Source organism: Bos indicus, chromosome 7, assembly GCF_029378745.1.
Source record: "Bos indicus isolate NIAB-ARS_2022 breed Sahiwal x Tharparkar chromosome 7, NIAB-ARS_B.indTharparkar_mat_pri_1.0, whole genome shotgun sequence".
In the NCBI taxonomy this organism is placed as follows: Eukaryota; Metazoa; Chordata; class Mammalia; order Artiodactyla; family Bovidae; genus Bos; species Bos indicus.
Window position 1 is genome coordinate 94,786,824 of NC_091766.1, and position 13,290 is coordinate 94,800,113.

The 13,290-nt window shown below is 44.6% G+C and overlaps 2 protein-coding genes across 4 annotated transcripts in view; one reads left to right on the forward strand and one right to left on the reverse strand.

The window, feature by feature from the left end:
* SPATA9 (spermatogenesis associated 9) overlaps nucleotides 1-13,290 on the reverse strand; it is a 61,618-nt gene that overhangs the window by 48,195 nt on the left and 133 nt on the right. The gene's annotated exons all lie outside the window — the stretch shown is intronic.
* The window catches only part of RHOBTB3 (Rho related BTB domain containing 3), an 86,599-nt gene continuing 85,851 nt past the window's right edge, over nucleotides 12,543-13,290 (forward strand). The window contains exon 1 of one of the 2 annotated variants that reach the window (XM_070794045.1): nucleotides 12,543-13,189. In XM_070794045.1, coding sequence (XP_070650146.1) covers nucleotides 13,188-13,189 — 2 coding nt within the window. In that variant the 5' untranslated portion in view covers nucleotides 12,543-13,187. The remainder of the gene's footprint in view (nucleotides 13,190-13,290) is intronic. The other variant, XM_070794044.1, reaches the window with a different exon arrangement.

A 13,290-nucleotide genomic window follows, 5' to 3' on the forward strand; every position in this document is an offset into this window, starting at 1 on the left:
ATGGCGGCTGGGAGGAGCAACCCCACATCCAAGGAGTGGTGGCTGCGGGGGCACAGGAGGGCCTAGAGGAGCTATCCCACGTTGAAGGTCAGGAAGGGTGGCGGTGAGGAGATACCCCTCGTCCAAGGTAAGGAGCAGCAGCTGCGCTTTGCTGGAGCAGCCGTGAAGAGATACCCCACGCCCAAGGTAAGAGAAACCCAAGTAAGACAGTAGGTGTTGCAAGAGGGCATCAGAGGGCAGACACACTGAAACCATACTCACAGAAAACTAGTCAATCCAATCACACTAGGACCACAGCCTTGTCTAACTCAATGACTCTAAAGAAAGCTGAGCACCAAAGAATTGATGTTTTTGAACTGTGGTGTTGGAGAAGGCTCTTGAGAGTCCCTTGGACTGCAAAGAGATCAAACCAGTCAAACCTAAAAGAAATCAGTCCTGAATGTTCCTTGGAAGGACTGATGTTGAAGCTGAAACTCCAATACTTTGGCCACCTGATGCGAAGAACTGACTCACTAGAAAACACCCTGATGCTGGGAAAGACTGAAGGCAGGATGAGAAGGGGATGACAGATGATGAGATGGTTGGACAGCATGATCAACTCAATGGACATGAGTCTGAGCAAGCTCCAGGAGTTGGTGATGGACAGTGAAGCCTGGCGTGCTGCAGTCCCTGGGGTCGCAAAGAGTTGGACATGACTGAGCGACTAGTCAATCTAGTCACACTAGGACCACAGCCTTGTCTAACTCAATGAAACTAAGCCATGCCCGTGGGGCAACCCAAGACGGGAGGGTCATGGTGGAGAAATATGACAGAATGTGGTCCACTGGAGAAGGGAATGGCAAACCACTTCAGTATTCTTGCCTTGAGAACCCCATGAACAGTATGAAAAGGCAAAACGATAGGATACTGAAAGAGGAACTCCCGAGGTCAGTAGGTGCCCAATATGCTACTGGAGATGAGTGGAGAAATAACTCCAGAAAGAATGAAAGGATGGAGTCAAAGCAAAAACAATACCCAGCTGTGGATGTGACTGGTGATAGAAGCAAGGTCAGATGCTGTAAAGAGCAATATTGCATAGGAACCTGGAATGTCAGGTCCATGAATCAAGGCAAATTGGAAGTAGTCAAACAAGAGATGGCAAGAGTGAATGTCGACGTTCTAGGAATCAGCGAACTGAAATGGACTGGAATGGGTGAATTTAACTCAGATGACCATTATATCTACTACCGGGGACACGAATCCCTCAGAAGAAATGGAGTAGCCATCATGGTCAACAAAAGAGTCCGTAACGCAGTACTTTGATGCAATCTCAAAAACGACAGAATGATCTCTGTTCGTTTCCAAGGCAAATCATTCAATATCACAGTAATCCAAGTCTATGCCCCAACCAGTAATGCTGAAGAAGCTGAAGAGCAGGCATAGTAAAGGCCAAAAACCCAGGTTTCTTTGAAGTTCAAACCTTTGAAAAGGGCTGGTAAGAGAGAGGCTATCCTGATTCCAAGAAATATATGTTCTGGCATTTTTAAAGCAACATTTTAACTGAAAACAGAACAATTGTTTGAAAAACATGATTGGGGACAATAACACAGATGAACAGATATGTTCAAACAAACACACAAATGAACATCTTAGACCTTTTCTGAAAGAGCTTACAGTAGTTGGCTTTTGTATGTACATGGTACGGATTCTCACTTCAGCTTCTCCAAACAGAATGAATGATATTGCAGCCTTGTAGTTTACAAGAGATCCAAAAATTTAGAAGAAAACTGCTGACTGTTTCTCTGAGAAGAGTTATCCAGATAATAAAAAGAGGAACATCAACTTTTCTCAAGACTGAGGGTATGGTTACTGACTCTGCTACCTGACTTTGCTTGCATTACTTATGTGGAGTACTGCAAGCTCTGGTGGTTTAAAAAAAAAGAAAAAGCTAATCTTGAATTCTGTGATTTTTGTGTAAATTTGCAAACGTTTATCTTTCATTAGATTAGTTAGTACAATACAAATACATTTTTTACTGGGCTGATTTCTAGGCAAGTAGGTCTGCGGTTTATCTGTGTTACCTTCTCCTATCTCGCCCTTACTTCCTCTCTCACAGCCGCCCTTGCAGCACCAGGTAGCCCAGCATCCTGTCCTGCTTCCTGGCAGACCAGGACTCCACTGTGATATCCTAAGCTTCCTCTGTAAGACACAGACTCAGACGCCAGACCAGTAGTCTCTAAACTTTTTGACTGAGCATCCTATTGTAAGAATTTTGAGTATACCCCCAATATCTTTATAAATGACAAACATCAGTTCAGTTCAGTTCAGTCACTCAGTCGTGTCCAACTCTTTGCGACCCCATGAATCACAGCAAGCTAGGCCTCCCTGGCCATCACCAACTCCTGGAGTTCACTCAAACTCATGTGCATCGACTCGGTGATGCCATCCAGCCATCTCATCCTCTGTCGTCCCCTTCTCCTCCTGCCCCCAATCCCTCCCAGCATCAGAGTCTTTTCCAATGAGTCAACTCTTTGCATGAGGTGGCCAAAGTACTGGAGTTTCAGTTTTAGCATGTATTACTGTTAATATATTGTGACCACAGTAAAACACATTGAAATGGAAAATTTTCAATAGATGAGATAAGGATAAAGTAAATCACATTAAAAAAAACTTTTTAAAATGTATTACTAATAATTCAAAATACATTTTTCTCTAGAATGTTATTGCCAACAAATCTTTTATGGAGAATAACAATTGAATATGCTTAATGAAAAAACTAAGATCATGGCATCCGGTCCCATCACTTGATGGCAGGTCGAAGGGGAAAAAGTGACAGATTATATTTTCTTGGGCTCCAAAAATCACTGTGGATAGTGACTGCAGCCATGAAATTCAAAGACGCTTGCTCCTTGGAAGGAAAGCTATGAAAAACCTAGACAGCATATTAAAAAGCAGAGACATCACTTTGCCAACAAAGGGCAAGGCAATCAAAGCTCTGGTTTTTTTAGTGGTCATGTATGGATGTGAGAGTTGGACCATAAAAAAGGCTGAGCACTGCAGAATTGATGCTTTTGAACTGTGGTGTTGGAGAAGACGCTTGAGAGTCCCATGGACTGCAAGGAGATCAAACCAGTCCATGCTTAAGGAAATCAACCCTGAATATTCATTGGAAGGACTGATCCTGAAGCTCCAATACTCTGGCCACCTGATGCAAAGAGCCGACACAGTGGAAAAGACCTTGATGCTGGGAAAGATTGAAAGCAAAAGGGGAAGAAACCAACAGAGGATGAGATGATTAGATAGCATCACTGACTCAATGGACAAGAATTTGAGCAAACTCTGGGAGTCAGTGGAGGACAGAGAAGCCTGGCGTGCTGCAGTCCATGAGATCAAAAAGAGTCGGACACAAATTAGCGACTGAACAACAACAACATTATGTTTTAAAACCTGGTTCAACATTTTGTGATACAGCAACACAGATGTCTGCTTTTAAGTTCAGTTTATTTAAAGGCTCTCTGAAAAGAGCTCACAAAGATATGGGAATTTAAATGGAAGAACTGCTCCATTAGCTGGGTTGCTAAATCATACTTATATACTCCAGGAGATAGTGAAGGACAGGGAAGCCTTGCATGCTGTAGTTCATGGGGTTGCAAAGAATCAGACATGACTTAGCAATTGACCACCACCACCAATTTATTTTTCAGTCTTATCACTTATTATGCGAAGATTTTGGTTAAATCTGATGGATATATTTCCATCTTCAGTTCAGTTCAGTCACTCAGTTGTGTCCGACTCTTTGCGAACCCATGAATCGCAGCACACCAGGCCTCCCTGTCCATCACCAACTCCCGGAGTTCACTCAGACTCACGTCCATCAAGTCAGTGATGCCATCCAGCCATCTCATCCTCTGTTGTCCCCTTTTCCTCCTGCCCCCAATCCCTCCCAGCATCAACAGTCTTTTCCAGTGAGTCAACTCTTCGCATGAGGTGGCCAAAGTACTGGAGTTTCAGCTTTAGCATCATTCCTTCCAAAGAAATCCCAGGGCTGGTTGGATCTCCTTGCAGTCCAAGGGACTCTCAAGAGTCTTCTCCAACACCACAGTTCAAAAGCATCAATTCTTCGGTGCTCAGCCTTTTCCACAGTCCAACTTTCACATCCATACATGACCACTGGAAAAACCATAGCCTTGACTAGACGGACCTTTGTTGGCAAAGTAATGTCTCTGCTTTTGAATATGCCCTCTAGGTTGGTCATAACTTTTCTTCCAAGGAGTAAGTGTCTTTTAATTTTATGGCTGCAGTCACCATCTGCAGTGATTTTGGAGCCCCAAAAAACAAAGTCTGACACTGTTTCCACTGTTTCCCCATCTATTTCCCATGAAGTGATGGGACCAGATGCCATGATCTTCGTTTTCTGAATGTTGAGCTTTAAGCCAACTTTTTTGCTCTCCATTTTCACTTTCATCAAGAGGCTTTTTAGTTCCTCTTCACTTTCTGCCATAAGGGTGGTGTCATCTGCATAGCTGAGGTTATTGATATCTCTCCTGGCAATCTTGATTCCAGCTTGTGTTTCTTCCAGTCCAGCGTTTCTCATGATGTACTCTGCATATAGGTTAAATAAACAGGGTGACAATATACAGCCTTGACGTACTCCTTTTCCTATTTGGAACCAGTCTGTTGTTCCATGTCCAGTTCTAACTGTTGCTTCCTGACCTGCATACAGATTTCTCAAGAGGCAGGTCAGGTGGTCTGGTATTCCTATGTCTTTCAGAATTTTCCACAGTTTATTGTGATCCACACAGTCAAAGGCTTTGGCATAGTCAATAAAGCAGAAATAGATGTTTTTCTGGAACTCTCTTGCTTTTTCCATGATCCAGCAGATGCTGGCAATTTGATCTCTGGTTCGTCTGCCTTTTCTAAAACCAGCTTGAACATCAGGAAGTTCACGGTTCACATATTGCTGAAGCCTGGCTTGGAGAATTTTGAGCATTACTTTACTTGCATGTGAGATGACCATCTTACCTAATGTTATTCAAATGGTTTAAAAAAACCTATAAGATTACCAGAGTTTTTATAGGTTACATGTATTTTCAATCACAAAACACAGAGTGGGTGAGGGGTTGCTAACTGGAGCTAGTTATTTGAGTTTGAATCACAGCTCCCGGAGTCTCACTATTTGTATAGCTTTGGGCAAGTAAATTAGCCTCTCTATGCTATAATTTTCTCTCCTATAAATTAGGATAGTAATAGAACCTACTCGATAGGGTTATTTAAAAGTCAATATTTATAAAGCACTTAATATATCTGGCATATGATGTGACATGTATGTGTGCTTAGTCGTGTCCGACTCTTTGCAACCCAATGGACTGCAGCCCACTGGGCTCCTCAGTGCATAGAATTTGGACCAGGCAAGAATACTGGAGTGGATTGCCATTTCCTCCTCCAGGGAATCTTGCCGACCCAGGAATCGAACCCGCATCCCCTTGTCTTCTGCATTGGCAGGCAAATTCGTTGCTATTGAGCCACCTGGGAAGCCCCCTGTCTGGCATATATTAACTGTTATTTAAGTGTATTAAGAAATATAGAGAGAATTCTCATGCCCTGCTACTGGGAGTGTAATACTTAAAACCACTTTTAAAACCAGTTGGGTACTATCTACCAAAATTAGACGTAGACTTACCCTGTGATCTAGCATATGCACCAAGATACTATATTTTAAAACAAGAGTAGTCTTTGGTGGCTTTGCTTGACAGTTCAGTTCAGTTGCTCAGTCGTGTCTGACTCTTTGCAGCCCCAAGGACTGCAGCATGCCAGGCTTCCCTGTCCATCACAAACTTCCGGAGTTTGCTCAAACTCATGTCCATAAGTCGGTGATGCCATCCAACCATCTCATCCTCTGTCATCCCTGTCTCCTCCTGCTTTCAATCTTTCCCAGCACTAGAGTCTTTTCCAAGGAGTCAGCTCTTCGCATCAGGCTTTGCTTGGCATAGGCTAAAACTAGAAATAACCCACACGGGCATCTAAAATGGAATGGATAGGTAAATAGTAATTTATATATCCACCGGATGCTATTTAGCAATAAAAAGGAATAATAGGGACAAACCACAGCTACAACATAAATAAATCTTACAAATGAAGATGAGCACAAGAACCAAGACACAAAAGAGTATATAGAGTGTATAGAGTATATATATAAGACTCAACTTATACACCCACTCCAGTGTTCTTGCCTGGAGAATCCCAGGGATGGGGGAGCCTGGTGGGCTGCTGTCTGTGGGGTCACACAGAGTCGGACACGACTGAAGCGACTTAGCAGCAGCAGCAGCAACTTACATCAAGTTGAGCAACAAGAAAAACCAGAATATCAGCTTAGGAATGCACGTATAGATAGTAAAACTGTAAGGAAAAATAAACAAATAGTCATCACAAAAATCAGGCTCATGATTCTAAGAAAAAGAATGGAACTGTAACTGAGAAGGGGCAGCTGTGAGTTGGGGGCAGTGTGTGTCTGTGCACCCTTGCACGAGTGCTGATAACGCTCCACTTTCTGCACTGGGAGATTGCTTAGGAATGCTTACTTTATAATTATTTATTAACTACATGCATTGGTATTATGCACTTTTCTGTATGTGCTATATTTTACAGTGAAGAAGCATTTTCAAAAACTGCTATACAAGTTTTGTTTTCACAAAATTAACCTTAGTTTCTGGCTCCAGCTTCTTTGCTGGGAAAACTGCTTATGAGAAATACCTCAAATGAATTCCATGTGGTTGCTCTCACTGTAAGCTTGGAATCCTTCCTTTCTTTAAACAGTTTTTTTTTTTTTTTTAAGTCTAAGTAACTCACTCACAGAAGTTTTGCATAAAATAAAGTTTGTTTTTTTAAAGTCAATTGTTGAAAATACCATCATAAGTTGTATTAGAGAAAGAATATCTCTCTACTATAGCTTTCCTTTAGTGGCTCACAGAACTGTCATTTTTAAAATGTATTTCATTACTGAAACACAATCTAGTAAATACCACACTGAAACAGAATCTACTCAACACCATAACATGAGACATATTGAAAACATCTGTGCTTTTTGTTTAACATTATAGTAAACTTCCCACATTGTGTAACATGTTCCAATACTGGTGTCTTTAGGTCTTTAGCAATGTTTTATATTCACTCAAGGTATTTGCTATCAAAGGAATGCAGTTTTTCCCCCTCATTTGTGTTCCATGTGTTGCTGGGAATAACACTTATCTTCACAAGAAGAAAACTATTTTCCCAGTGATATGTTGCTTTTTGACTTTTTAAGGAAGCTCCGAAAAGACTTCATAGCACTTATAATTGGTGAATTTTCTTTAAAGTATTGCTTGAATCGTTCATTCCTTAAACATTTTAGAAATATCATTGAGCTTTATCTTCAAGTTTGGATGTCCAGTTTTTAGTTCATTTCAGTCGCTCAGGCGTGTCCTACTCTTTGCGACTCCATGGACTGCAGCACACCAGGCCTCCCTGTCCATCACCAACTCCCAGAGTTTTCTCAAACTTATGTCCATTAAGTTGGTGATGCCATCCAGCCATCTTGTCCTCTGTCCTCCCCTTCTCCTCCTGCCTTCAATCTTTCCCAGCGTAAGAGTCTTTTCAAATGAGTCAGTTCTTCGAATCAGGTAGCCAAAGTATTGGTTTCAGCTTCAGCATCAGTCCTTCCAATGAACAACCAGGACTGATCTCCTTCAGGATGGACTGGTTGGATCTCCTTGCAGTCTGAGGGACTCTCAAGAGTCTTCTCCAACACCACAGTTCAAAAACTGGACTTTAAAAGTCCAGTTTTTAAGTGATTAGCTAATTGTGATAGGGCTTCCCTCGTAGCTCAGCTGGTAAAGAATCTACCTCCAATGCAGGAGACTCCAGTTGGATTCCTAGGTCATAAAGATCCTCTGGAGAAGGAATAGGCTACCCATTCCAGTATTCTTGGGCTTTTCTGGTGGTTCAGACAGTAAAGGATCTGCCTGCAATGCAGGAGACCTGGGTTTGATCCCTGGGTTGGGAAGATCCCCTGGAGAAGGGAACAGCTACCCACTCCAGTATTCTGGCCTGGAGAATTCCATGGACAGAGGAGCCTGATGGGCTACAGTCCATGGGGATCACAAAGAGTCAGACATGACTGAGTGACTTTCACTTTCACTCAGAACATTATCTATTAACTGTAATACATCCTTCAGGTGAAGATGTTAGCAAAAGTAACTATAAATCCATGCCTAAAACAGTTTTTAAAAATTTACTTTTAATTGGAGAATAATTCCTTCACAATGCTGTGTTGGTTTCTGCTGTAACAATGTGAATGAGCCATCAGTAAACATACACCCCCTCCCTCCCACCCACCCCGCTAGGTTGTCAGAGCACCGGGCAGAACTCCCTGTGGTACACAGCAACTTCCCACTACCTGTCTATTTTACACAGGATGGTGTATCTACGTCAAGGCTACTCTCTCAGTTCGTCTCACCCTCTCCTTCCTCTGCCGTGTCCACGGTCCATTCTCTAAGTCTGTTAAAGCAGTTTTTAATGATTATTGCCAACTGATTGTCAATCTGATTAGTCATTAGTTTTTCACCTTACCATGTGACTCCCAGAGAGTGCCCGAAATGTCAGCTCAGTCCATTGTGTTTGCCCGTTCTTGCATTATTAACATTGTCTCCATTGATCCATGCTGCAATAGTTTACTTAAATGTCATCTATAAATCCATTTAGTCAGATACAGAAACTGCAACATGTGGCAATATGTTACCGATACATATGTATATCTATGGGTGATTCATATTGATGTTTGGCAGAAACCAATACAATTCTGTAAAGCATTTATCCTTCAGTTAAAAAACCATATAAAAAAAGTGAACAAAGGAGAGAGTCTTCCCCTCTCCCACTGTGTGCTGAGGTGCTCCCACCCTCTCCCTGGAACACCCTGAATGCCTGCCCACTTTGGGATCAAATGGGGGTGCCACCACCAACCCTCACATTAAATATCAGCAGAGCTTAATTTCTTTCCTTTTTTGGGGGGGGCGGGGGGTAAAAAATAAATGTTTGAAGATAAAAATTCAAATACCTTTTCTGGAATCTCAGGGGTCGATGCTGGCTCCCCACTTTGGAGATGCATCTTACACTCATACGTGGTTATATTTTATCTCAGGATAAGATCATCTATCTGAATGAATATGAAATGATGGCATGCCAGCCAGGAAAACAAAAACATACTGTTAAGGCTGTAGGTCCTTCCTTATCTGTGTGTTCTGCGGTGACCTTGAGGTGGGAGGACATAGATAATCCAATTTGTTACACACTGGCAAAAGTGAAAACAAACAAACCCTTAATGCTACTAATGAGGGAAACTACAAATATATAAACCCAATAAAAATTGTACATAAAAGAGAAATGATTATTTAAAAGGTAGTCTTTAAGATAATTATGAAAAAAGTCTTTAAGATATTGGGAAATGGACCATCAGTGATACTGTGTGACTAGCTCCTATAATAACTGACCCCAAAATATCTGGTTTAATTCAATAAAGATCTATTTTCTCACTCAGAGTACAGTGCATGCCATGAGGAGGCTCTGCTGTAACTAATAATTCAGAGACTCAGATTGCTTCCAAGCTGCAGATCAAACATAGTCAAGCACATGGCTTCAAGGTTGACCTGCCTTCATCCAGTTGGGAGATAGCCAAATGAAAAAACATGGAGATGGTACACTCCTTAACTGCTCAGGAGGGATCATATTCCACTAGTGAGAACTAATCTCATGGCCCTGCTGCTGCTGCTGCTAAGTTGCTTCAGTCATGTCCATCTGTGTGTGACCCCAGAGACGGCAGCCCACCAGGTTCCCTCATCCCTGCGATTCTCCAGGCAAGAACACCGGAGTGGGTTGCCATTTCCTTCTCCAATACATCAAAGTGAAAAGTGAAAGTGAAGTCGCTCAGTCGTGAAGTTGCTCAGTCGTGTCCAACTCTGTGCGACCCCAGAGACGGCAGCCCACCGGGCTCCCCCGTCCCTGCGATTCTCCAGGCAAGAACACTGGAGTGGGTTGCCATGCATTCTCCAATGCATGAAAGTGTGAAGTCGCTCAGTCGTGTCCGACTCCTAGCGACCCCATGGACTGCAGCTCACCAGGCTCCTCCATCCATGGGATTTTCCAGGCAAGAGTACTGGAGTGGGGTGCCATTGCCTTCTCCGAATCTCATGGCCCTATCTACATGCAAAAACTCTGGGACATGTCCTTTTTCTATGGCGCCTGGAAGAGAAAATGGGTTTGGTGAGCATCCAGCTAGTCTTTGTCAAATAAACAGAGTTGGTCTAGGGATTCCAAGGTTGTAACTTGGGTATCACCAAGTCTGACTTTGGAAATCTCTTGGGTAGCCTCTACCACTCTCATTTCTGCCTGCTGTAATGAAGGCATCAGAACACCAGCACTAATTTTAGCTCTTGCTGTTCCCTGAATAAGCCATGATCATCCGCATCTCTACATCTTTGCATGTGATTTGTATATAAGGTCTGTCCGTTCTTTCTAGTATTTCTAACCTCCCCTTCTTCCCAAGCTAGCAGGCTTCTCCTCTTCTTCTAAGACCTAAGACAGTGCTTACTTCCTCCATGCACTTCTCTCTGATGACAAAGAAGGCACAGATCTCTTCTTAACATTTACTGAACTTTATCTTTGTACTTTGTTCCTACCTGTATTACTGAATGCATAAACCTGCATGATAATTTTTAAGGAACAAGTACATTTTCAAAAGGATCAGACGCACCAATATTCATAACACAGTGACCATTAATAATAGATTTAGCTTCTCAAGAATAAGGACTGGGTCTTATGTATCTTAATATCTCTCATGTGTACCAGCACTGGCCTGGCTTACATACTCAATAACTGAGGAAAAACTGAATGCTGTCTGCCAGGTTCCAGCAACTTCCCAGCTTCCCAACCCTTCCTGCCCCTTTCCAGCAACTCTAACTCTCTCTGCCTTGTGGTAAAATGCACTAAACACAACATTTACCTTTGCCACCATTTAAAAATGCACATTTTCATATGCACCTTGTTTGCAATAGTTCTTTTCACATTTTCATCTTACAAAACAGAAACTCTACACTCATTGAACTCCGAATTTTCCTCTTCCAGAAGCTCCCTTAAAACCAGCATTCTGCTTTCTAAGAGTCTAACTACCTGAGATATCTCTTGTAAGTAGAATGATGCAGTCTTTGTCTTTCTATGACTAGCTTATTGCCCTCAAGATTCATTCATGTTGCAACATGTGACAGGATTTCCCTATTTTCTTAGACAGAATAATATTTCTTTCTATGTTTATACCACATTTTCTATATCCATTCAACCATTCCGATGTCTTTGCTTTTGACTTGGGGTTACTGGCGGCGATTGATGACCCATGAGAAAAGATGATCTTGTATTATTTTGGGGTGCTTCTAGAGACTAAAAGAGAAACTATACTGGGTGCAAAGGAAAATATGATTTTTAAACATCAGTGACTTACATAAAGAATGCCCCCTCATTATACCCTATCTGAGCATGAGAAACTATTAAACCCCTTTCAACTGAGCAGCCGGGGCCCACAATAAAAAGCTGCTTACATTCCAAACGCCTCTCACCCTAGGGTTTTCACTGCCCTACTCAGCACCTCCTGTTTCATAGCCTCAAAATAGCTCTGTTGAGAAAAGAAACAGCAACATTTTAAAGTAGGGCAAAATAAATAAAGGGATAAACAAGAACTCTTTCAACACGGAGCACTTGCGAGAATTTTCCTGTTTATGGAGAGGCAGAGCCCCAGAGTAAACTCTGGCTCCTCTTCGAATCCAGTGGATTCCAGTGTTCACTTGCATCGAGGAATTTGAGGCCCTTTGGGGACACTGACAGCCTTTAGTTCAAGGCGTTATCATGAAAGAATCTAAAGTATCCTTGCATTAGCATGATCGTTATTTTTTCAGCTGGCCTGAGGAGCTATTATTAAACATGTAGCCATAATGCGTACCGAAAAATCCCCCACGTAAGCTCGCATTTGGTCTGTAAACACGTTAAACAACCTCACGCGTAACGACTTCCTACAGCTATCACAATCAGAACCTCAACACTTAAAACAAAACAAAATCCTCCGGCTTTTGGTCAAAAAAGATGCCAAATATAGCTTGAAGTAGTAAATAATCCTCCCGGGAAGCGACGATCGCGAATTAATCGGTGCGTGAACAAAGAACCCTTTCTGCACTACGATGAATGTTGCCTTTCTTTTTTTTCTCCAAGTATGATTGTAGAAAACAGCTGTACTACATGTTGACAAATGACCAAGCGGCAGACTTGGTAAAAACACTTTTGGTCAAGGCCAAGAAGAGGGGGAGGGAAAAAAAGGGTGGGTGGGGGGGGCTGCTGGAGCGGCCACGGGGCTGGATTCCCTGGCTTCCCTTACCTTTTTTTTTCCCCCTAGTCTTTAGGGAGCAGGGGCCGCAACCGCCCATCACCACACCCCGCCTCCCCCCCACCCCTTTCCCCGGCTCGGCTCCGGTTACAGCCTTTCGAGTTGAACAAACTTGCTGCAGGCGGATTGGTGACCGGGAGCTCTCGGGCCGGGGCGTCGTATTTATTAATTTATATTCCGCGGCGCCCCGCGCGGGCCGTTCCTTTGTATCCGGCCCGCCGCCGCCGCCGCTGCCTGGGCTCGGGGGGGAGCCTCAGCGGGGAGCGAGGCCCCCGCGTCCGCCCGAAGACACCCCCCCACCCCCTCCAAGGCCGGCACGTGCGGCTGCCGCCCGGCCCGCAGAGAGGGGCGGAGGCCCGGCTTCTCCCCCACCCGCCGCTGAGCCAGAAGCAAGAGGCGCGGCTGCGGGCCGCCCGGCCGGGAAAGCGCGGCGCCCGGCGAGTCTCCGCGGCGGCGGCGGGGGCCCGGCAGCGGGAACGGCGGGTCCCCCCGCCCCGGGATGCGCCCCGGCACTTCCTGACTGGCTGGCGGCGCGCACGCGGCCCCCGGAGCTCGCTCGCCCGCCCGCTCTGCGTCGGCCGCGCCGCGCTGGAGGCGCGCGAGGAGGGGGAGACGCGGCCCGGGATGAGCTGATTGCTGGGGGGCGCGCGTGGTGGTGGTGGGGGGCGGAAACCACGCCGCCGCCTGGCCCCTGCAGGCCGCGAGGAGCCGACCTTTCTCCGCGTCGCCGCCCGGCCCCGGGGGACTGGAGATCATGTACGTACGCGTCGGGGGCCCGCTCTGGTCTCCAGCCCCGGCGCGTGCCGTGCGCCCCACCCCGGGCCCGGGGGGCTCTCGCGCGCCCGTCCTCGCCGCGC